Consider the following 24,354-nt stretch of genomic DNA (forward strand, 5'->3'; position numbering starts at 1 on the left):
ATACCATTCTGTTTCAAGACTTATAGTAAAATGGCATGCCTTTTTGCTGAACTGCTCTAGGACACGTCTCTTTCCACTCCCATCTTTTTTTATATTAAGACAATATCCCCCTTCCTTCCAAAAGGAAGCAGGATTTCCTCACCTCACCTCCAGTGCTCTCTTGTAGTCACCCAAATGAAAAGCACAATATCCAATCCAGAGGTCTGCATCTTCATCTTGTTCCCCAACATGACGCTTAAACTTCCAGAAGGAAAACATTAAGATTAAAATGATGCCCAAACGTGGATACTCTCATATGAAAGTTATTCCTAAAAGTAATTTTATGCTGGCAACTTTGTAGAATGAAACCACACAATATGATGCAAATATGTAATGGTTGACATTTTCAAGGGTTTTAACCTGGCTCACCTTCAAAGGCCTTAAGTATTTATGACATACATAAATGTGATGAGGAGGCTGGAGGCAAGTAACATACAGTAACTTTTTTTGAAAATACTTTGATAGCTGGTTTTTCCCAACTGAACTCTGTGCCTTTAACAACAACTTGATAAGCAGAAATTCATTGGTTGGTCACAGCATCGCCAGTACCAAAACCAAACTACAAGTAGCCGTTAAAGGTACAGTGCCTAGTGCATATGGGGAAAAGATTCCTGCATTGCAGGAGGTTTAACTAGCTGTCCCTTGAGGTCCCTTCCAATTCTACAATTCTATGATTCATCAGAAAAGCACAAAGGCTATATGCCTATGTCTTACTGTAGAATAGGCCTCCTTCAAAACAGAAACTTTAGTATTTAGACCAGGGGTGGAAGAACCACAGGCCCAGGGCAAAATGTGGCCCTCAATGCTTCTCTCTCCAACGCTCAATACTATCTCCAGACAATGCCTCCTCCTTAGACCACACCCCTCACTGTTCCTCTTCCATGGCCTCCTTGGCTGCTTTTCCTGGCGAGTGTGCGTCCTTAAACTGTGATAATACCTCTTGCTTGCCTTGTTGGACAATACAGAGACAGGTGTGTGTTTTTTATAGAAGGGAACAGGATAGTAGCAAAGGAAATGGTGGGGCTATGCCACTGTCCTGAGCACACCCTGCCCCAATGAAGACAAGCAATTTGAAGTTTAGTTCTTTACTGGCAAAGCACTCAATTACATCAGCTCCTGAGGTGCAAGGGACAGACACCTCACTCCTGCTGATTAGCTAACTAGGCATCTGCTTCTTCAGACTCCAATCTGGATACAGTGGTACCTCAGGTTAAGTACTTAATTCATTCCGGAGGTCCGTTATTAACCTGAAACTGTTCTTAACCTGAAGCACCACTTTAGCTAATGGGGCCTCCTGCTGCCGCCACGCCGCCGGAGCACAATTTCTGTTCTTATCCTGAAGCAAAGTTCTTAACCCGGGGTACTATTTCTGGGTTAGTGGAGTATGTAACCTGAAGCCTATGTAACCTGAAGCATTTGTAACCTGAGGTACCACTATAGTTGGAGCAGCAGCGTGACCACACCCCTTCCAACTCACTTAAACCCCATCTGGTGTGGTGTATGCAAGCAACTAGCAACTTCTCCTGTGTGGCAGCTCCACCTGCTCCTGTCACTTTAAGCCCCTCCTTGTCCTTGGGAGATAGAAGGGGAGGGATAGCAGAAGTCTCTCTGGGACTGTCTTTTCCACCTCTGAGTCTTCCTGCAACTCTGTCATGGCCTCCTCTCTTCCTGTCTCTGGTTGACATAGAGCCCCACAAATTGCTGGCCCTTCCCCTGGATCATCCTCCTGCTCCCCTGCCTCTTCTGCCCACCTCTTGGACTGCTGCCTGTCCCTAATAGCCACTTACCTGATGTCCCTCCAGCTACATCACTGCTGCATACTGAGACAGAGAAAGGGGTGAGGTGACAGCAAGATTGGCATGGTGCAAACATGCCCCTACCCCTTTCCATCCTGGTATGCAGCAGCAAAGCAACTGGAGACAAAGTGAGCAGGGCAGCTGCACCACACCATCTAGTATTGCCAGAGAAACATCTGACTTTTGTGTGGCTTGTAGTCTACTATACAAAAGTATGGATCGCATCCATTGCCCCACCTGTGTTTTTTCTTTTGCCTCCTGCCATGGCTGCTATTGGCATATCCCACCACCCTCAAATGCTATCCACGAAGGACTGGAAAAAGTCCCCCACCCTGATTTAGACATTAGAAACTGAATCAGTCGGTATAAAACTCTTGCTTTAAATTAGGCATAGGCAAACTCAGCCCTCCAGGTGTTTTGGGACTACAACTCACATCATCCCTAGCTAACAGGACCAGTGGTCACGGATGATGGGAGTTGTAGTCCCAAAACATCTGTTGGGCCGAGTTTGCCTATGCCAGCTTTAAAGAAATATAAGTATGCAAGTGTTCACAGGCAAACTTTTTATACTGTAATCCATTTTGCTCATCCTCCTGTGGTTTTGTGTGTGGAGAACATTAGATTTCTTGTCCTCATCCCACAGCCTTTGGAGTATCAGCATTACACACACTTAACATCCTAACTGTATCGGGACGGTGAACAGTACTTAAGAGTGTATAAGTAATCTTCTGGAAGTGGTACCAGGTCTCCAGAAGAATGCAATTCTGTGCAGAGGTCAAACTTCACCTCCTACACCTCACAAAGCAGGAAAAATAAAAGCAGGCTGAGAAAAAAGGAGCACAGAGGCTCTCCACTCTCCCTCTGTAGGAATCAAAGGCTGGAACAGGAGGGTGAATGTTAAGGCCCCTTATTTCCAAGGCATTAACTCCCACTAGTCATAAGGCTACCATCAGCTCTGAGCCCATCCCCACGAACAACCCAGCGCCGTCTCTGTCGGTTCTTGGCGCAAGGTGCGCATTTTCCAAGCCGTGCCCCTGGTACCTCCAGTAGGGCGATGGCCCCAGTGAAGTCCCGCTGGGTCAGCAGCTCCTCCAGCTGCGGGATTCGCTTGCCTTTCTTTTTGCGCTTGTCAGCGGATTGAGAGCCGCCCCCGACGGCGGGCTTGAGCCGCGAGAGCATCTACAAAAGGCGGAGAGGAGGGAAGAAAGAGCAAAGATAGGTGAGGGGGGCGGGATGAGGCTCCGCTAGTCGTTGTCCCCCCGCCCTCCATTCCCCAATTTTCCGAGGAGCCCCTTAAAACATCCCTGCCCCTCACCATTTTGCCCGCAGGCCTAATCCGCAACCACTACAACCCGCGGCTGCTTTACTGTTTAGCCAAGGACTCTGTTCCCCTGGCAACCGCGCGGGCGGGCGGTAGCTAGGGAAGGGGAATCTGGACAGGGAAACATCAAATAACGCCCGGGTGGCAACTGCCAGCCATACTCACAGTTCCGCTGCTGATCCCGCGCCACGTTATCCCAATTTGCTTCAGGAATGCGTGCGCGCTGGCGACGCAGCAGAGGCGGGGACGCAGCCGTGGGGTTTTTTTCGGGGAGCGGGGAGGGTGGAGGCAGGAGAGGCCCGCTTGAGAGCCAGTCTCCACCAGGGCTGCATTTTACAGACAAAGCTGGGAAGCTCGCTGGTTTGTAGTGACAAAGGCTGCTCCGAGAGGCACACATTTTGCTCTGCTCCCCTAGTCTCTTCATTCTAGCGACACACGCAGACAACCGGACGCAGTCACTGATTTTTCTTTATATGTGAAAAAATGATTGCCAGGGCGGAAAACGTTTTTATCACCAGTATCCTGCGATTTAAAGCACATTTGTATGACTCCTGTTATAAATCAAAATGAAGACCCAGGTGGAATCTAGACACATATAAAAGAAGATGTGAAAATGCTTTTTTTAAAAAGCGTTTTGAAAAATATATTGAATTTGCCGCAAGCTTACCATCGCCATCTGTGTAGCTGAGTCCCCATAGCTGCTTGAATGCTCTCTTAGTACATTTTAGTCCTCCCCTAGCTTTCATAAAATTGAGTAAGCAGGTGTAATTCTCGAACAGGATTATTAGGCATTTTCTCCTGCAACAAGACTCTACTTCCTATCACCAGCTTTGGGTTGGGGCTAGTGGCTGTGTGGCATTTGTAGATCTTGATACCATTCTGCGCTTTCTGCAAATGTTTTACCTATATATTCTTACACACTCCTCTCATTTTGCAGGGAGCAATGAGAAGTTCCAGGACCATTGCTACTGAGGTTTAGTTTCATTTGGATGAGAGAATGCTGGAGACATAAAGATACCTCATTCTGTCTGTATCTTAAAAACTGTCAACCTGCCAAGTATTTGTTGCAGACTCCAGCTCTACAGATGAATAGCTCGTTCATTATAGTAATTCAAACGCACCAATATTCTAATGTCAAATCCTAAGCTCTTGACTAGACATTACTTGAAGCCTTAAAGTTTAAGGCAAAATAATAGCAATACAGTGGTACCTTGGGTTAAGTACTTAATTCGTTCCGGAAGTCTGTTCTTAACCTGAAAATTTTCTTAACCTGAAGCACCACTTTTGCTAATAGGGCCTCCCGCTGCCGCCGCGCCGCCGGAGCACGATTTCTGTTCTCATCCTGAAGCACTATTTCTGGGTTAGCGGAGTCTGTAACCTGAAGCGTATGTAACCCAAGGTACCATTGTAGACACATTCACAGTGATCATATAGCAAACCCACAAGAATATATTTTACTTGCAACCAGATCAATGTATTTCCTGCCACTAGGGAAAACATAATGGATAGTGGTCTCCTTAGTGGGAGAGAAGTAGCTTAGAGGGGTTGGGGATCAGTGTTTTCATGCCCAAGTTAATCGCACATAAAGGTTTCTTATTTCTGTTTTTGAAGATTAAATGTGGGCATTCTGTCACAAAATACCACAGCGCTGAATGCTGATACGCAGAACAAAGCATAAATATATTTAATGCTGCAAGCTTCCACCTGTATCAAATCTACTTTTATGACATATAACCTGATAATATTTAGTATTTACATAGTGTGGTATAGAGTTCAGAGTTTTGGATGAGGAGTAAGGAAACATATTCAAATCCCCACTCAGCCATGAAGTTGATTGGGTGACATTTGTCCAGCTTCTTCACACTTTCTCATGTCCTGTGGCAACCTTCCACCCCACCCCAAGGAAAACCGCTCTAGCACTCAATCGGAACAAATGGAAATTCAGGTTTTCTCTGAATTGACATTTGCTCTGATTTAGAGCTAAAAAGTGGGGTTTCCTTGGGAAACAAGGAGAGTAAGGGGAAAACTACTTGGACCCATGCTTTCTAGTCATGAGACAAGCAGAGGTGTGGACAAGCCCTAATTCTCAGCCTAAACTCCCTCACATGACCAAAGTGACTATTCATCCTTACAAGAACTGTGTACAGTAGTTGAGTGTTTTATCCATATGGTGCAGATATGTGAATGAAGCTGAAAGTTTGGTTTGACTAAGACCACCAAGTGAATTTATAGCAGAGGCAACATTTAAACCAGGAACTTCCTGGTTCCCATGCCATTTTCTTAGCTGCTATAGTAGCTCTCAGATTAGATAAAATATTAGATAAAGAACATGTAACAGGAATTTAGAACACAAAGAAGTACATAAAGTAAAAATCATCACCAAACTGATAAACAAGGCAGTCCTGTTAAAAATGCTTGCTTATAAAAAGCAAATAGTGATTTCAGAGGAGGGGGGTATTGAACTGTGGCATTATGCCACAATTCATACTATCAGCAGTATATCCGTTACCTGCATTATCTCAAAGATTGTGTACTTTGAGTGATTAATGAACTTGTTTATACCACATGCAATGTTTTTCAGTGACTTGGTTTATTACACGTTAAGAGCTACAAAAGGGTCTGGTGAATATTTATATTAAAAGATTTATATTAAAATATAAAGAAAGGCTCAAAAAGGCAGTGTTAGAGACACCTACATGCTTTTTGAAAAACAGTGTGCTTTTGGAAGATGGACACCCCTGGTGGCTGTTGCATGTACAGTAGTGTAAATGAACACAAATAAGAAGTAAAGTAGTGAGCAAATATTTCTTGCAGTAACAAAAGACATAACAAAAGACAAAACAGTAATTTCTCTCTCTTAGGATAATGCTCTTAAATTGCTGTAGGCCAAAGAAGAAGAGATTATTTATTTAGAGTATTTGTGCACTACTTTTCAGCCAAAAAGGCTCCCAGAATGGCATATGTGCAATAAATTGAAACTAAAGAGTCCCTGTGCACAAACGTAGAACTTAAAAAAAACAGCATACAAGTGAAAAGGGAGAGAGGGAGTGTGATCTTGTCTTCTACCACTGGTGTTCTGGCTGGAGAGAGGCCCAAATGGGGCATGCTGGGGCAGCCTTGGAGCTGCCAGATCCAAAGCTTCATTGTTTCCCAATTTTGTGTTCTATTCTGATGCTGGATCCTACAGTACCTAACTGGAGGTAAAGCAAGGCAAGGCTGGTCAGAAGTTGCAGAAGTTTTATAAATAAATAAAAAGTAGTCATGGCCATTAATTTCAATGGGTCTGCTCTGAGTAGGACTGGGATTGGATACAACCCTTAAACTGGGGGAGAGGCTACCCCCCATTAAAGTGGCAAGAATAGAAGGGGCTGCTAACAGCATCTCCATGAAGAGGAGTTGCAGCAGCAGAGGCAGGGATAATATGAAGGCAGGGGACATATAGTGTGGTTTACCCCAGGCCCTGAGCCTTCATAGTTCAGGAGTCCATGAATGATTACCTTCCTTTATACTTAAAAATAAGGCTGTCATAATTCAGCCCCCATTGGAGGATTTGTAGTGCAGCATCAGAATCCTGAATTTGCATGAAGTTAGAGTGCCGCCCCATTGGAGGATTTGCCTCATCACAATCCTGGATTTGCAGGGTGCACAGCAGGGGAGCAAAAGAGAAGACAGAATTTAAACTGGTTTTGAACAATAGAGTACAGATTTGAATAAAGAAAACAGAGAGGGGGGAGTGGTGATTTGAAACAACAGCAGATATTTGAGTAGAGTAAGCCGGGGGTAACACTGAGGGAGGGAATGTGGCAGTTTAAAACAAAGTTTGAGTACAGCCCCATGTGCAAAAATAAATTTATAAGTCTTTAAAGTGCCACAATATTCTCTAATTGTTTTGCTTGTAATATAAGTTAGGCCTTACATGTTAGGAAATGAATACTGGTCTGATTATCATTTATCCCTCAATAGTATTGAATATTTTAAAAATTGTAATTTGGCCTTTGCATTTGTATGGGGTAGATCTAGACAGTACTTTAATAAATTCCCTTTATGAAGTTTATGTCATGAACTACATCATGGGAAAACAGTTTGAATTGCTGCATGTTGAATACTCGGATTGTTTGCACAATAGGTGTTTAATTTCCTGTTTGTTCAAAAGTAATCTCTGACAGTTATAAACGTTACAGTATATTGTTTGCTCAAGGGAACTGTGGGTAATCTTAGAGTTCATGTTCCTATTTTCAAAGACAACTTAATGGTGCAATCATTCTAACAGTCTATGAATGTTTGGAATATGCTAATTTCAGATATACAGTGAAGATTTCTGAATTTGGCTGGCTACAACTAACCAGGAAAAAATATTTAAGTCACAGTGGATTGATCAATGAAAAGTAAATTTAGTGTAACATGCACAAGCAAGAACAAACCTCAGCAAGCCTCAGCGTCACAGTCCATCCCACACCCCCAAACACACACAGCCAGAAAGAGAAGTTAAACAGCTTGCTTTTGCTTTCCCAAACTTTGGCTCATTTCATTGTGTCATCTAGTTCAACAAATTGTGATTAAAGCTATCATCACTTTCAAACAAGCCCATTTCAAAATGGGGTCCTAGAAGCTGGCTAATTGACATTACCAGTGCTTTTTTTTCTTAAAAAATGTTTAGGGGTACTCTTATTTTGACTCAAGTAAACCACCATTTTATAGTTCAAATCGGGGAAAAGAAATACAGTAAATGGACAAAAGTACAAAGATTCACAAAATGTTTAGGAGTATGCGTACCCCTACGTACCCCCAGAAAAAAGCAGTGGACATTACCCATAATTAGTGTTGACCAGTTTGCCAAACTAGATGACATGGCAAACTGTGGTTGACGGAGCTCCCAAACTATTCCTCTTAGCTATACAGGAGGGGGAAAGTGAAGAGGAGCACACAAACCAATTCCTCTTAGCTATACAGGAGGGGGAAAGTGAAGAGGAGCACACTGTGGATCACATCTTGCTAAACCATTGTTTAGTATGACATACAAACATGGTCTGTGTGGGGCAGCAGTGAAAATGCTCAAGTATTTGAATAGTTGTCCTACTATAGAGTATGTAATGTTTGCAGCTTCAGTTAGAGATGATAGTTTCTTATACAGACATTGCATTACATATTTTCTAGCCTTCCATCTTTCAGCCTGATTAGCTTTCTCAGTCATAGCTAAAGGTAAGCAGTTGAGTTCCTAGTAACACATTTATAACTTCTTGCAATGATATAGGGGCTGTCATTATTTCTCTTTCTTTACCACCTTCTCCCGCTTTAGAACTGCTAGTGTGGTGTTTCTTCTTTCATCCTCTCATTCCTCTGATCTGTGAACATTCTCATACAGGTTTCTAAAAAGGAAATAATCCATGTCGTGAAAGTGCATTTGAGTATAATCAGGATCATCTTAAAGGCACAAATAAGCCAAGCAAATGCTTTTTTGTGGTAACAGGAGAAGAACCAGTATTTTCAAGGCTGATGATAAGACAGGATTTGAAAAGTGCTTCCCAACATATTTATTTATTTATATTGGTCTCCCACCCTTTGTCAGTTTCTGATCCCAGGGTAGGTCACAGAGTACAAATCACAATATCAATTATGACACCATAAATTAATCTGCTACCTTTAAAACATAATGCAGCTAACTGAAGCAACTATTTCATAATTGTCAAATCTGCTCAGCGCTCCCCCTCCTCACCCCCAAAGGACCTAGGTGAAGAGATCACACACCCCTTATACATTTCAAGGAATTGGGGCTGGCCCAAGTCATTTTGGTACCTGAGGTGAACCACAAAATTGCGCTCTCCTCATTGCCAGAGAAAATTGGGAGTGAAGACTGGTATCAGGAATAAAGGGGGATTAAAGATCTATATTGGGATCCGCTGCCCCTGTGGATCCTGCCACCTGAGGCAGTCACCTCACCTTGCCTCATGAGTGGACCAGGCCTGCAAGGAATCCTACTTAGATCATGTTGTACAGTTGCTTAGGGTAGCACAATATATTGGAGTCGCTCTAGGAATGTTCTGTGCCATTTGGTGTTTGTTTTTACCATATCTAATTTGTGAACAACCCAATCACTTCAAATATAAATACAGCAGCTGTTATTAATCATGACACAATTTTTTCTCTGAAGGCAGTTGAGAACCTGCATTCAGTTATAATCCATACATTTGAGTTAATTTATCTGAATTTTGACAAATGGATCAATGGTAGATCGTTCATGGGCATTTTTAATTGATTGGTTCTTTGGAAATGCCATCCTATGAATATGTGTATGTGTACACGTATGGAGAATGATACAGCCAGACATTTCTTGTTAGCAGCAAGTCAAATACAAAAAATGAAAATAAAAACTCAAAGTAAAGCACAGTGTTTATTTAGTGCACACGGGAACTTCCTTTTTGCCTCCCATTTTACAGCTACCACGAGTTACTTGGAAAAGCAAAACAAACAAGAGGCAGCCATCTGATTTATCCTTCTGCATTAATGGTCTTTTAATTTTATTTCCATTTTAACTGGTTCTCTTCCATTATCTTCTTGGCCCCTCCTCTTCCCCTTACCCATCATGTTGTGTCTTTATCTCACGGTGACTAATGCCTCGGTTTTATAGCTCTAATGTTCTCAGTGGCAAACATGAACAACCGACCTTTGGCCCCTTCGCATTTCACAAGTTTTGCTGCTCTTATATGCTCGCAAGCAGACGTACCAGCTGGGCAGGTGCGGGTGGAAAGGGAGCTAAGAAAGGGAACGGAAGGACGTATTTGAGAGAAGAAAAACTTGACCAATTGGTGGGCACAGAGCAAATATCCTCGCTTTAAAATATCAAGCGTGCAGTACGCGCAAGAAGCAACGCTGGCATGGACTACGCGGCATCATGAGAGAACAAAAAGTGGATCAGATTTTGGGGGCCCTGCTCTTCTTGACCCAGTTTCTGTGGCATGCTGGTGATGTGATCAGATGTGACGACAAAGGTGGCTACATGATCAATGTAATGCTCATGAATGACTCTATGCTTCCAGTGAGTGCGGGAGAAATAGAACCAGCTGTGGAATGGGGCATGAAACTGGTGAAATCTGACCTGAAAGGTAAGAGCACTTCAGTATCTTTTGAGGGTCAAATGTCAGGCCCTGAGTCTATACAAAATAATGTTTCCACAGGCTGTCTTCCTTTCTGCCTAGCACCGCTGCTCACGTATTATCCGTCTTTCACCACGTGAACCATGCAGTAGTTACAGTTGTTTTATTGTCTCTTGGGTCTTGGCAGAAAGGTGGTTGATGGTTATGATTATTTTTGTTATGGTTGCCATTATGTACCGTAAATCTTTTCAAGTTGTAAGCTGCCTTGAGCATGGTTTTAACTATGGAAAGGTGGGATAAAAAAATAAAATGATGATGATGATGATTCCCTACTATACTAATTGAGTGTTTATGTGTTCCTTAAAATGTGACAAACCTGAGCAAGGCTACTTCCTTTCCAGGGAAAATCCCCCACCCTACTGTTCCATGAGTGTCTATTTTAAAACTGTTTTTAGTTACATGAAAGACACTTCCCTATCTGCAACTGAAACAAACGTCACTACCCATCAATACAAGCAAACAGAGGATATGATCCTACTTCACGGAATGAATGTCATAAGAAGTGCACAGTGGCCAATTTGCCTTCCACATGACAAAACTAGTGGAGATTGTTTAAAGTCTGCTACTCCATTAACATTTCTCTTAAGGAAATGCTTTTGTGTTTTTAATATTGTGATTTTATGTTGTGAACCGCCCTGCGTTCTATGGGTATAGGGAGGTATGCAAATTTAATTAATAATAATAATAATAATAATAAAATAGAAAATTTAAATACTTGATGAGGCAGCCCTACAATCAATGCATAGTCAGATAATTATCAGCTCTTTATTATTTATCTACTTATTTACACTCTGCTCCTTACAACTTGGTTTACAAGATTCACAAGTTTATCATCTGTAAATCAATACAATCAAAACAGCTAAAAAGTTGTCTTAAATAAAATTATGAATTGGAATCATACTTTATTTTTAAAAGTATGTTTTAAATCAATATTTTTATATTATTAAACTTGCGGGTGCCTCCTCTTTGCATTGCACACGTGCCACCCACTTATCACCCAGCTACCACCCATGCCTTGAAAAACTGTCCTAACTGTTCCTCTGCAGCATATCTGGGCTGCCCACCACCCACACCCCTCAATAACTTGCTTACGTACTCGCCTGCCTGCCTGTGCCACTGGCTGTTTTGTACTCATGTTGCAACAGGCTGCAGCATCATGACATATGTTCTTACAAAAACATTGTATAGTTTCAATACCTAACACTCCTGCGTTTCATGTTACAGCAAACAATGTGAATGTGAATGTCAGTGCCGCATTTGATGGCATCGACACGTCGCTGTACGTCTCCAATGGCTGCCGCACCAGCACGTGTGAAGGTGTGGAATTCATCAAGCAGATTTATGTGAGTATTAAGGCGCATATGTAGGAATCATCTTTTTAGGTCAGAAGTGGGGAACTGGATGCAGCCGGTGGCATAGCTGTCAACTTACAGATTTAAAAATAAGGGACCAGCAGCCTCGAAAATAAGGGATCAGCAGCCAAAATAAGGGATTTTCAGAGCATAGGTATGTTCAACTCCTGAGCCCCTCCGAGCCAAAGGCAGAAAGCCCAGCCAGCAGCCAAATGAAGCCTCAAGCGGTGGTTCCCAAAACACAGCAACCGGGCAAAGAGGATGCAGCAAGGAAACCACCGTCACCTCTCCGCTGGGAAGCGCTGAGCAAAGGCGAGTCCCCAGACAACGCGTCCGAGTTGATCGGCACAAGGCATGCAAGCTCCACTCCCCCCCCCCAGTCGTTCTTAGACTCCTTATTGGGTGAGCAACTCAGCCAAGCAACACAGTTGGAGCCTCCCTCCTCCCTGGTCAGCAGGGAGGGAGGGAGAGTTGCTGCTTCCTTTGAAACCCGGGAAATTTAAGGGACATTATCAATAAGGGACAGCAGCGGGACACGGCACTGGGATAAGGGACTTTCCCACCAAATAAGGGATGGTTGACAGCTATGGCCGGTGGGCCAAGTCCTTAGCTCCCCTTCCACTTGCATGTCAAGAGCAGTGGGCAGGAGCACTCACCTGTCAGTCACATAACATAACACTGATATCAGGGAAAGCATTCTCCTCTGCCCATGCAATTCGCAAACCTCGCTTTTGGCACGGACCTGTGTCTTTACCTGCCAAACCCCTGACATCAGGTATTGTGTCAGGTGTGGGGCATCTGGGTGTAGCTTAGCCACAATGGCCTAGTGGGGCCTAGTGGGGCAAATGGGGAGTCCTGGTGGGCCTAGTTGCTCCCATAAACCAGGAGTTCCTCACCAAATAAAGAGCAAGTGCCAGCTAGAAACCAAATACATCAAGCACTGGCTTGACGTACATGTTTTAAAAATCTCATCATAATCCATGATTTAAAAACTGTTACATTCCCTTCCAGTTATGTATCAGTGTGCTTCACTGTAAATCTGCTTGTGCTACCATTTTAATGCAGTGGTACCTCAGGTTAAGTACTTAATTCATTCCGGAGGTTTGTACTTAACCTGAAACTGTTCTTAACCTGAAGCACCACTTTAGCTAATGGGGCCTCCCGCTGCTGCTGCACTGCCGGAGCACGATTTCTGTTCTCATCCTGAAGCAAAGTTCTTAACCTGAAGCACTATTTCTGGGTTAGCGGAGTGTGTAACCTGAAGCATATGTAACCTGAAGCGTATGTAACCTGAAGCATATGTAACCTGAGGTACCACTATACTTAAAGGGCACAGTTATTCCTTAGACAGGCACCTACTGTACATAGTTTTAATTCATGCCCCTGTAGAGGCCATAACATCTCTCTTACTTTTTAATCTCCATTTGCAGACTCTGTTATCCAACACTCACCTTGTTTTTATTACTGCAATGCCTTAGTATCTTCCAGCCATTTGCTTCATTACCACAGTATTACTTTGCATCTGCATGATTGTCCATTAAACTTTATCCACCCCTCGCCTCATGTTGGTCTTTTTTATTTCAGGCTGATAAAAAACTTGGGTGTACTATTCTAGGCCCAACGTGCACCTTTGCCACATTCCAGATGGTCTCGTAAGTATCAGCTGAAGTGTTCTATTCAAATAAGGCTAAATACTGAATAAATGTGATGTCGGCTTAAGAGCCTAGCAAACACTTGTGAAAAAAGGGGTGCCCTGACCACTTTTGGCTCTTGCCCTACCTACTGCCAACATGTGACTCCCAACAGATGCCCCTAGAAGGAATGCGGTGAGAAAAAATGGTTCCCTGCCCATTTTAAAGCATGAAGGAGGAAATGAAATGCAAGTCTTGCATCAGTCCTCTTTATCAGCACCATTTAGAAAGAAGAACTGAGCACTCTTAATGGTTTAATTAGTGCATATTCTTCATAGGATGACATCTGGGTTCAAAGCGATGGCACTGACGCTGGGGAGCATGTTTCCTTTATGTTTGTTCTCACACACAGAGGTATTAACTATTCAGAGCCATCTGCCCAGTTTTTTCTGAGAGAATTTGTAGTATAGTACTCATAACTTTCTGGCTTCATATTTATTTTGAAATCAAGGCAAACAAAAGAAGAAACCAAATTATGTGAATTCTTAGAATTAGCAAAGATGACAGAGGTAATCAGAAACCAAACAAATCAAAAGTTTAACAGTGAGTGGGAGTGCTATAGAGTATACTTAGAAAAACATTGTTCCCAAACAAAATCCTTAATATCCTTTGATTAATTTTCGCAAATTAAAGAACAGATAGATAAAGTATGTTATGTAAGAGCAATGAATGAAAATGTGAAAAAGGACACAGTTTAAAAGAAAAAGAAGATGTAAGGACCTGTAGTGAGGTGGAGGGGAAGTCATCTTTAAAGACATATGGTTGTAATGCTATTTAAAGTGGAGGTATTCTGATTTTTCTTTATGTACCTTATTATGTTTTGAATAATGAGTGGAATAAATGTATTATTTAACAAATTTAATAAAGATTATTGCAGAAAAACAAAAGAAGAAAGGATTGGAAATATGGCCTATATTGATAAAGCATCTATCAATGTAGCAGCCATACTGGAATTATTTTCTTTTCTTTATGTGTGGTGGTCTTGTAGTAAGGCTTACTGGGAAATGATATATAATGAATTGAAAAGGATGTTTAAAATAACATTTGTAAAAAAACCCAAAAAACCAGAAGCTTTCCTTTTGGGAATTATAGAGTAGAACTACCTTAAGTGTATATAAATATATTCATGTATTCAACTACAGTGGCAAGAATGTTATTTGCCCAAAAATGGAAAGAAGAAGAAGTTCTGATGAAAGAAGACCGGATACAAAAACTTATGGAATGTACAGAAATGGCGAAAATTACTGGAAAAATAAGAAATCAAAATAACAAACTTTTTACAAAAGAATGGAAATGGTTTGTTGTATATTTACAAACAAACTGTAAACAGATAAGGACATTGGCAGGATTATTGTAATAACCTGCAGTTTCATAAGAGCATATATTTAAAGTAGATGAATAAAAGAATAAGTTAATTTAGAATATGCAGGAAATACAAAAAATAAATTTAAGGAACTGCATAAAGAAGAGGAAGTCCAGTTTTGAAATGTTAGAATGATTGTAAAACTACTGAAATGTATATAATTTAAAATCATAAATAAAAATGAAAAACTTTTCTTTTCTTTTGTAGATTAGAGACGGAGTTGGTCCCACCTCTGATCTCTGCAGGGAGTTTCGGGTTGACTTGTGATTACCAAGAAAAGTTAACAAGGCTGTTGACTCCAGCCAGGAAGTTGAACTACTTCTTGGTTGATTTCTGGAAGAATTCCACGTTGCCATTCAAAAGTGTCACATGGGAAACTACTTACATCTATAAGGAAGACAATGACACTGAAGATTGCTTCTGGTAGGAACTTTCCCAGTATAACCAATGTTTCAATTCTTTTTCAAACTCTTTCTGTTTTTACATAAAAGACTTAAATCATATATTGATAGTATTGTTGACTACTTGCAATGGGAATTGGCTATGCCATTTCCTGCTTGGCAGAGTCTTCTACGCTGTTTGAAATAACTGGATTTTCTAAAACATCATGGGAATTCACATGTGGAACAGAACCAAAATTCAGTGTTCCAGAATTATTATCACACACACCCCACCCCTTGAAAGTAAGTGTTGGTTGGGGGAGGAATTAGGGTATACAGCGGTACCTCGGGTTAAGTACTTAATTCATTCTGGAGGTCTGTTCTTAACCTGAAACTGTTCTTAACCTGAAGCACCACTTTAGCTAATGGGGCCTCCCGCTGCTGCTGCACTGCCGGAGCACGATTTCTGTTCTCATCCTGAAGCAAAGCTCTTAACCTGAGGTACTATTTCTGGGTTAGCAGAGTTTGTAACCTGAAGCGTATGTAACCTGAAGCGTATGTAACCCGAGGTACCACTGTAGTATTAAAAAGAGAATTCCCTGGATGCCTAAGATCCAGGTTTGGGGCAAGTACTTTGGCGAGAGAACCCCAGCAGAGATTTAAAATCACAAAATATACAGCAAAGTAAAGTGTGGAAATGTAAGAACTTTAAAATATTCGCTTTTAAGCTGCTTCCAAAGTTCCCCCTTAGCATAGAAAGAGACCACACATTTGGTAAGTTAAAAATGATTTACAGTGGTACCTCGGGTTAAGAACTTAATTCATTCTGGAGGTCCATTCTTAACCTGAAACTGAGGTACCACTTTAGCTAATGGGGCCTGCTGCGCCGCCGCTGCACGATTTCTGTTCTCATCCTGAAGCAAAGATCTTAACCTGAGGTACTACTTCCAGGTTAACGGAGTCTGTAACCTGAAGCGTCTGTAACCTGAAGCGTCTGTAACTCGAGGTACCACTGTACTTACAAACTCTTCAAGAGTCAGATTCATGTGCTTTTTATATAGCAGTAAGAAAATACAGGCAGTAAAACTTAGGTTGCAAAGTGGTGAATGTTTCTAAATTATTTGTATAGAAACATAAAGATGGAGTGAGCTTGTTTACTCTTGCTTGGGGATGGGGTAAGGACCCAAACCAATGGATTCAAGTTACAGGATTATGACTAAACATCAGGAGAAACTTACTGAAAGTAAGAGCTGTTACACAGTTAGATTTCCTTGGAGGGTAGTGGACTGTCCTTCCTTGGAGGATTCTAACCAGAGGTTAATGCTTTAGTTGACATTCCTGCATTGCAGGGGGTTGGACTAAATGACCCCTAGGGTCCCTTCCAGCTCTACAATCTATGATACTATGTTCAACAATTTGGTTTCTGAATTCTGCACCAACAGCAGTTTCCGAATTGCCTTCAAAGACAGCCCAACATATAACATATTGCAATAGTCCAACCTAAATGTTATCAGAGCTTGAACAACAGAAATTATGCTATCCCTGTCAAGATAAAGGCACAGCTGGGCCACCAAATGAAACTGATGCAAAGCACTCGGCACTTTCAAGGCTAATTGATCCATAAGTACCCACAAGCTATGAACCTGTTCCTGCTGTAAATGACTGCTAGACTAATGGGGATGGCAGATTTTAAAAAAAATGAACTCATGCTTACAGAATAAATATATATTGGTTTGTTCATGATATTAATTGTTCTAATAGTACTGATATGTGTGAGGTACTTTACTTCTTAGAGGCCCTCACACCAAACCTTTAGCCCAAATCTATGCCATTGCCACAAGCTGATTTGCAACATTCATTTCCTATTCCAATTTCAAGGTATATGAATGCTATGGAAGCTTCAGTGACCTACTTCTCTATAAACATGAAATTCCGGGGGATCCTCAGGAGCTCAATAGAACTACAAAGGACTGTGAATAATCCAAAAAGAAAAAGTAATGGTGAGGAGAAAATAAGAGTTTAATTGTTTCTTTTTTATTTTTTCCCTTTTTTGTGGTTCTTATTTTTATCTACATGCAGCCTTGAGTACCGTCAGGGAAAAAGGGAGAAAAGTGAATTAATGAAAAAATAAATAAATAAGAGTACTTTGTTTCTGAAGTCCATTTGGTTATACACTTTCTGGGTATTTATAATCTGAATATCAATGGCGAATTCTATTAATGGAAGAGGAAAGAAGGAGGGAGAGAGAGAGAGAGAATTTCTATGCTGTACAGATTTTCCCCGCTGCTGTTTCCTGAACACTTGTCTGTTTTGCTGCTGATACTGGGCTCAAACAGGGTGCTGCTTTCCAGAAGAAGTCTTAAGACTCTTTTCCTAAAGACCTTCTTGCATAGATTGTTTCTGAAGATGTAGCATCATTATGAATATTATTTAGCTGTGCACTGTGGAAACTATGCAACTGGTTTCCAGAAGACATGGGGACTGTGATCAACTTAGCTTTAAAGGAGATTAGGCAGTCGTGGAAGATAAGGCTTTAATAGCTACAAGCCATGTTTTGGCATATATTATTGCCTCCAGGATCAGAGGTAGTACTACACCTCTGAATACTGGCAGTCATTGGATGGGTTTAAACAGTGGGGGAAAGATTGTTATCGGTGTCCCGCTTGGGGGCTTCCTGAAACCATCTGATCTTCTACTGCTGGAGTAAGTATGCTCAGTGCTTTTCTCCTAGAAAAAATGGGTCCCAGTACTCACATGAAGTTGCTACAGTAAGTACCACATTTTAAACCAGTGCTTTTCTCCCAGAAAAACGGTGCTGGTTCTATGTACCTTTGAGTACCCCCAGAAAAAAGCACTGAGCCTTATCCATGGATAGGCCTTATCCATGCTTACCTTTCCTCTGCTCTTTACAGATATGGTCCACCCTTTAAAGCTCTGTGTCTAAGTGCCATCTCCCCCCCTTTATTTTTGCTTTGGGGCTTTCCCTGCGAAAAGCTGCTCTTTAAAGCTCAATCAGAGCAAGCAACAATCCCAGGGCTAGGTTGAGGGGGACACACACACGCTCAGACACAGAGCTTTTAAGCGAAGACCTGTGTCTGGAAAGAGCCGAGCAAAGGGTGTGGATGGGCCATTAGTCTGATCCAGCAATGTTCTTTTTATATTTTTATGCAACTACGTATTTTTCGCCCCATAAGATGCACCAGACCATAAGACGCACCTAGTTTTTGGAAGAGGAAAACAAGAAAACAAATATTCTGAATCCCAGAAGCCAGAACAGCAAGAGGGATCGCTGCGCAGTGAAAGCAGCGATCCCTCTTGCTGTTCTGGCTTCTGGGATAGCTGTGCAGCCTGCATTCGCTCCATAAGACGCACACACATTTCCCCTTACTTTTTAGGAGGGAAAAAGTGAGGCTTATAGAGCAAAAATACGGTATGTCCTTCCTCCTTCCCACTCCAGCGCAGGAAATGAGCCTATTGCTTCTCTCCTTTGCTCTCGGGAAGAACTTTTAAATGCCAAAATGGTAAACTACTGGAAGGCTACTTCCTCTCCTGATAATCATCACATTGCTGTGTTATCCAATTTACATTATTGATCTCTAGATCCTGCAGAAGTTTTCTGGGCCCACATGCCTGCAATGAGGATCTGCTCTGATGGTTTTACCTCTTCCTCTGTTCTAAATCCTGTATTTTCAAAGTAGGAATAAAAATGGCTTATCCGCTGACTCTCTGTCTATCATGCTCTTGTTTGCAGTGATCATCACATGTAGGTCTCCAGTTGACCTTAAAAGACTCCTAGGAAAAGCAGAGGTGGATGAGGACATAGTTATCATCCTGATAGATCTTCACAGGTAAAAATGTTACAATATTGGGAGTGGGGCTGGAATCTAATGAGTAAAAAGGCCATTTTATATGTGGAAGTTTTCCCCTCAAGAGTCACATTGAGTGCTGAGTATATATTTTCATTTAAATAATAATAATCCTGTGCCAGTGCAACCTAAATTTTGCACTACAATTAAGAATGGGGGTTACTCTGAGACCTATATAAATCCTGTAAACAATATTATTTTATAAATAGGATTTTCTGTCACTGGTTCCAATTCTGCTAGAAATGGAGTGGGACAAAGCAGGGAGAATCCCTTCATTGACTTCTAAATTTGCCACCATAAGGTCTAGAAGAGAAGCCTGTGTGTGAGCGTTTAAACTGCTGCTTCTTGTTAAGTTTTGTTTTAACTTATTTCCATAATTTGTTATAATTGAAATGCACGTCTTCAATAATGAATAGGTGTATATCAGCAGGGAATTATGAAAGTTTTGCTTAGTAAATCTGTTTTTCATTTCCTCCAAATTGAAGCCCATTCATTCAGATGTCTTTAGATTGTTCTAAGATCCTAACAAGTATAAATCATTAAGGAATTTGATTATAATATCAAAGCTTTCTGCTGGATTACGTTTCTGTGAAGCTAAGCACTATTTACTACCAAAGGGGTTCTAAGAAGGGAAGAACTTGTAAAATGCTGGATGAGATCATAAGAGTTCAATTTTTATTATTATTCTGGATTTGGAACTGCAAACTGAAGGAGAGAAAAATGTTTATTCATTACCATGTTGAGATTTCCACCAGTAGGCTTGCTACAAGACAGCTTTGTTTTTGGTGGTGATAACATAGGCTAGGTATATGGTGTTGGAGGTAAAATATAGTGATAGGTGGAAAGGTTAGGCCTCTCTTCTAGCACACCACTACTTTGCTTCAAATTGCACAAAAGCAATGTGTAGGCTCAGTTGTCTAACTTTATATTCTAGGCAAGTCCCTTTGAGAGTCCTTTTTAAAAGGTAACAATCATACAAATGCACTGAAATATAAATAAGCAACCCATTCCTTCGCAAAATCAATACATTCACCACCTGTATGCTGCCAACATGCACTTTTCTTGTTGATTTTAAAAATCTGCGAAATGGGTGAGCGATATTCAAAACTTGCTTTCACATTTTTCATTAATGCACTCAGCAATTGCAACAGTGCTAGGAAACAGGGCTACACACCTCACACCCCAAGTCATTGGCAGCAGTGTCAGTCTCAGTCCTACTGCATCAGAGGGGTCTTCTGATCTTCTCCCTCTTTAACACATCTTGCCAGCTAGATGTGCTAGATCTTGTCCCACAGGTCCAAATACAGACCAGGCAAAGGATAGACAGATGCCCCAAAGGACCCAGTTGCAGGGATTCCAAAGAAAGATGCACAAAATGCCCCGAGAGATCAGTTCTAGTGCTTTATTGTGGAGCTATAGGAAAAGACTTACACGCAGCAACTCAATGCAGGATTCCTTGCTACCACACCTTAAGATGGCTTTGTCTGTGGGGGGCTAATACGTTAAGCGTTACTTATACAAAAAGCAAGTTACAAAAGCTGGCAACAATAGCCCAATTAACTCACCCCTGCCTTAGAGGTCCCTTCCCACCTTTCATCCCTCTCTCGGATAAGGGAGTAGCTGACTGAACCAAAACTACAGCTTCAAAGCAAACAGATAAGCATATATGGTACCATTTTACAGCTCGAGCCAATTAGTCCCAGGGTTATCTTGACTACCAAGTGGGTGTTTACAGGTCTTTCAGTACATTTTCACTGTTTGGTTCTACATACCTATGTACACAGGCATTCTTCCAGCAATACAGACTCATCTGGATTTGGGTCTGAAAGACCAAGGTATGGGTGCATTAAGGGTAAGTTGTAAGCAAGTACAATCTGTGGCATCGCACAACATCCTTGCTGATCATGAGGCACATCTGTTAAGGCATCTATCTTGGCTTCTGCTTTCCTGGTTTAGTGTAGCTTGAAAAAACATGGGATAGCCTTGTCTCTATATTAAACCATCAGGGTTGTTGGTTTTTTTAAAAAAGAAAAATAGTTATTTAATCAACATTTGCTTCATTTGTCATTTGGTTGACTAAATGCTTTTGCTTCTTACTACATTTGGGACTCTTGTGCTTTCTGTTTTCAGCAATGTGTACTATGAAGATGCTCCCTCATACAGTTACATGAAGAATGTCCTTGTCCTGACTCTGGAGCCATCAAACTTCACTGCAGTTTCAAACAGCAGTGGGATTCCTTGGACTCCAGATGCAATGCCTTGGGTGATTTTATTTTATAATAATTTATTTGCTCACTACTGTTGTGCTCCTACAACACAGCCCTGGAAAAAGAGCCCTTTCTGATCATAATTGTTCCACAGGTCTGAAGGCAAAGTTAAACGGAGCAGCAGCAGACCAGTATCGTTGAATGCTGATTTTCACTATGTAAACTAAGCAACAGTGAAGCAATGGGTTGCCAGTGATATTCAGCAAATACGTCAACCTGCCAGTTTTCCTTTCAGTTCCAGACATCCTGAATCTGTGCAAGCCCCCACTCCTACAGTCACCCAGCCTGCCCAATACTTAGGCATTTTGAATGCACAAGACTGTGTCTGAGCAGCCCTTCAATAAATAAGCACGTTCCAGTTGGCATCCCTCTGTAGGAGTAGAAGTAGCATTGGTTGCAACATCAAATTACACGATAAAAATATAAATACAGTCGTACCTTGGATCTCAAATGCCTTGGCTCCCAAACAAATTGGCTCCTGATTGATCAAAACCTGGAAATGAGTGTTCCAGTTTTTGAACGATTTTTGGAAGCCAAACATCCAGTGTGGCTTCCAATTGGCTGCAGGATGCTCCTGCAGTCAATTGAAAGCTGCGCCTTGGTTTTCAAATGGTTCCAGGAGTCAAACGGACACCTAGAATGCATTCTGTTGGAGAACCAAGGTACGACTGTATAACAAATATTTTAAAACACAAAATACATAATAAAATATAAAAAAACAAACAAACCAATTATCACTGCTCCCACAGCACATTTAAAAGGGCATTGGATGTCAGTGAGCCAAAGGTTTGGTTGAAGAGGACCATTTTCGCTTGGCGCCTAAAGGTGTATAATGAAGTCGCCAATCGAACCTCCCTGGGCAGAACATTCCACAAACAGGGAGCCACTGCAGAAAAGGCGTGTTCTCGTGTTGCCACCCTCCGCACCTCTTGTGGAGGAGGCACATGAAGAAGGGCCTCAGATAATGAACACAGAGTCTGGGTTAGTTTATATGGACAGAGGCAGTCCTTGAGGTATAGCGATCCTGAGCCATTTTAAGACTTTATAGATCAAAACCCGCACTTTGAATTGGGCCCAGAAACTAATTGGCAGCCAGTGCAGTCAGGCCAGAAGCAGTTTAAGAATATGCTCATCTACATTCATGTGGGAACATGCAGGTTCCCAGAGAGGAGCTTGCAGCCACCTTGTTCTTCCCCTGCCCTTTTTACTACTGTGCTGAGCTAAGCCAAGGTTTGGTTTGCTTTAGCGCATCATCCAAACTGGGACTTGTGATTAACTTCTCTCCTAACCACAAGCTGTAGCCAAGGGACTGGCAAAGCCTCTGGAAACCAGAATGGGAAGAAGGAGGCCATCTTTGAGCAACTCACTCAGGAACACATTGGGCCCAACAATATGAGAGGCAGTGGCTTAATCCCTCTCCTTTTACTATCTCTTATAGATGAAAAATGACTTTGCTGTTGCCTACTTGGATGCTGCTTTGCTCTTCGGACATGCCTTGAAAAAACTTTCTCTTGCAAGCCATGTCATTACTCCCACTAGCTTCAACAGCCAGTTTCGGAATGTTACTTTTAAAGGTAATCACATATGTGTTTCTCTTATTAATCCCATTCTCATTAATGGGCAAGGCAATACAGTAGATTACTGGAAGCAAAAACAGAATGATTTCAGTAAAAAGACCCAAAAGGGGTTAAAAATATTGATAAATGTCAGCAATAGTTTTTCTCTAATTAAATGTATCAGCTTTACCTCCAACAACCCTGCCTCCATATTGAATAATGGTAAATCTTTCCCTCTTTACACATATAAGAGTCTCTCTGTTCTGATCATATATTGAGATAATATTCCACAATGCTTTTCTTACTATGTATCTATTTGTCTGCACCAAGTTCTGTATCTTCAATTCCCACTTCCTGTTGCATTTGCCATGTTTTTCCAGCCTTATCTAATATCTCTTCCAGGCTGTGGCTTCTGATGCTCTGCTCCGCCTACAGAAATTGAGATTGAAATTTGTCCTTAACAAAGTGTTTCAAAAGTGTGTCCTCACTAGTCTCATTCTTCTTATTGAATATTATCAGTACAACAGAGGTGCTGTGAGATGAATGGTGAATATTGGGCTGCTGGCTTGCCTGTCATGTTCAGGGAAAATTATCAGGCTTTGATTATTATTTTTCTCATTACAGGTATTCTTGGTCCTGTAGTCCTGGATAAATTTGGGGATGTTGATGTCAATCTCACCCTTATGTACACGACAAATAATTTAGAAGTAAGTATAGGGCCAAACCATGCCTCTAGCTGGAGTTGCAAGTAACCCAAGGAACTGTTGAAGGTTTTCGGTGCAGGGAAGTGGTTGGTTAGCGTCAAAGGCAGCTATTAGATGGCGCACCGGAAAACACTTCAGTAGCTTTCCCCTTGCCTAACTGTGCCAGTTTGTATTTCTCCTTGCCCTCTGTTATTCCAAAAAGGGTTTCTCCTATATTTACCTTTCAAAAAATGGATTTGGAGGCTTTATGTACCTTCTACTCAGAGCTAATGGGCACACTTCTTGAATTATATTTATATATCTCTATCTATCTAGCTCCATCCCATTCAGTCTTGTAGGCACAGCACCAAAACAGACATGTTGTTAATGCATGCAATTAGTAATCATGCAAATAATCTTTTAAAAGTAAATAGCAGTCAAGTTTGACAACAGTGGGGGAGCATTTAACCAGATGCAAAAAGTAGCTGGAGAGGGAGAGTTTAAGGGCCACAGCAATGTAAATGGGATAAAGCTCATGCCGTGGTCCTGATGGAAGTCCCCATTCCGCCATGGATGCTGTTTGCTGCTTGGAAATAATTTTTGCAATTACTAAATTGTGTGAATGCTTTCATTTCTAGTTTGGCCCACAGAGTTGAAAAGTGCTGTTATTACCTAGCATGAGCAGAGTGATAGTCGATGAAAGCAATCTATTTTGAGTGAAGGAAAATAATGTGAGGGATAAATGTTTACAGGAAATTGGAGGGAAATCTCCCCTGGTGACTCTATGGTTACCGGCTATGGGACAACCCAGGATATTAAACCAGGGTTCAGGTAAAATAGGATGCCATGGTTAATTAGAAGCTTCCTGATTCAATCTCAGCTTGTGTGG

General features: G+C 41.5%; 2 protein-coding genes and 1 long non-coding RNA gene across 7 annotated transcripts in view; 1 reads left to right on the forward strand and 2 right to left on the reverse strand.

The window, feature by feature from the left end:
* The window catches only part of IFT56 (intraflagellar transport 56), a 31,240-nt gene extending 27,811 nt beyond the window's left edge, over positions 1-3,429 (reverse strand). Inside the window, exons 1-3 of one of the 3 annotated variants that reach the window (XM_080971904.1) lie at positions 3,322-3,429; positions 2,877-3,014; positions 148-240 (exon numbers count right to left, since the gene is read on the reverse strand). In XM_080971904.1, coding sequence (XP_080828030.1) covers positions 148-240; positions 2,877-3,014 — 231 coding nt within the window. In that variant the 5' untranslated portion in view covers positions 3,322-3,429. Of the gene's footprint in view, positions 1-142; positions 241-2,876; positions 3,015-3,150; positions 3,278-3,321 lie in introns of those variants that run through there. The other 2 variants (XM_080971903.1, XM_080971905.1) reach the window with 2 other exon arrangements.
* Positions 3,430-5,187: 1,758 nt separating this feature from the next.
* LOC308457464 lies at positions 5,188-13,235 on the reverse strand. Its single transcript, XR_013976927.1, has 3 exons — positions 13,111-13,235; positions 8,133-8,522; positions 5,188-6,350 (listed from the first exon to the last, which is right to left on the reverse strand). It is a non-coding gene; the product is annotated as an uncharacterized lncRNA (long non-coding RNA).
* The window catches only part of GUCY2C (guanylate cyclase 2C), a 50,253-nt gene continuing 34,887 nt past the window's right edge, over positions 8,989-24,354 (forward strand). The window contains exons 1-9 of one of the 3 annotated variants that reach the window (XR_013976903.1): positions 8,989-10,256; positions 11,532-11,650; positions 13,244-13,311; positions 14,921-15,136; positions 16,972-17,093; positions 18,845-18,941; positions 21,090-21,222; positions 22,665-22,800; positions 23,407-23,489. Coding sequence is in view for 2 of the 3 variants with exons in the window: in XM_080971237.1 (XP_080827363.1) it covers positions 10,046-10,256; positions 11,532-11,650; positions 13,244-13,311; positions 14,921-15,136; positions 16,972-17,093; positions 18,845-18,941; positions 21,090-21,222; positions 22,665-22,800; positions 23,407-23,489 (1,185 nt within the window). In the remaining variant the exon portion in view is untranslated. Of the gene's footprint in view, positions 10,257-11,531; positions 11,651-12,328; positions 12,435-13,243; positions 13,312-14,920; positions 15,137-16,971; positions 17,094-18,844; positions 18,942-21,089; positions 21,223-22,664; positions 22,801-23,406; positions 23,490-24,354 lie in introns of those variants that run through there. The other 2 variants (XM_080971237.1, XM_080971238.1) reach the window with 2 other exon arrangements.

The sequence above is a fragment of the Podarcis pityusensis genome (assembly GCF_964106645.2).
Source record: "Podarcis pityusensis genome assembly, chromosome: 10".
Taxonomy (NCBI): domain Eukaryota; kingdom Metazoa; phylum Chordata; class Lepidosauria; order Squamata; family Lacertidae; genus Podarcis; species Podarcis pityusensis.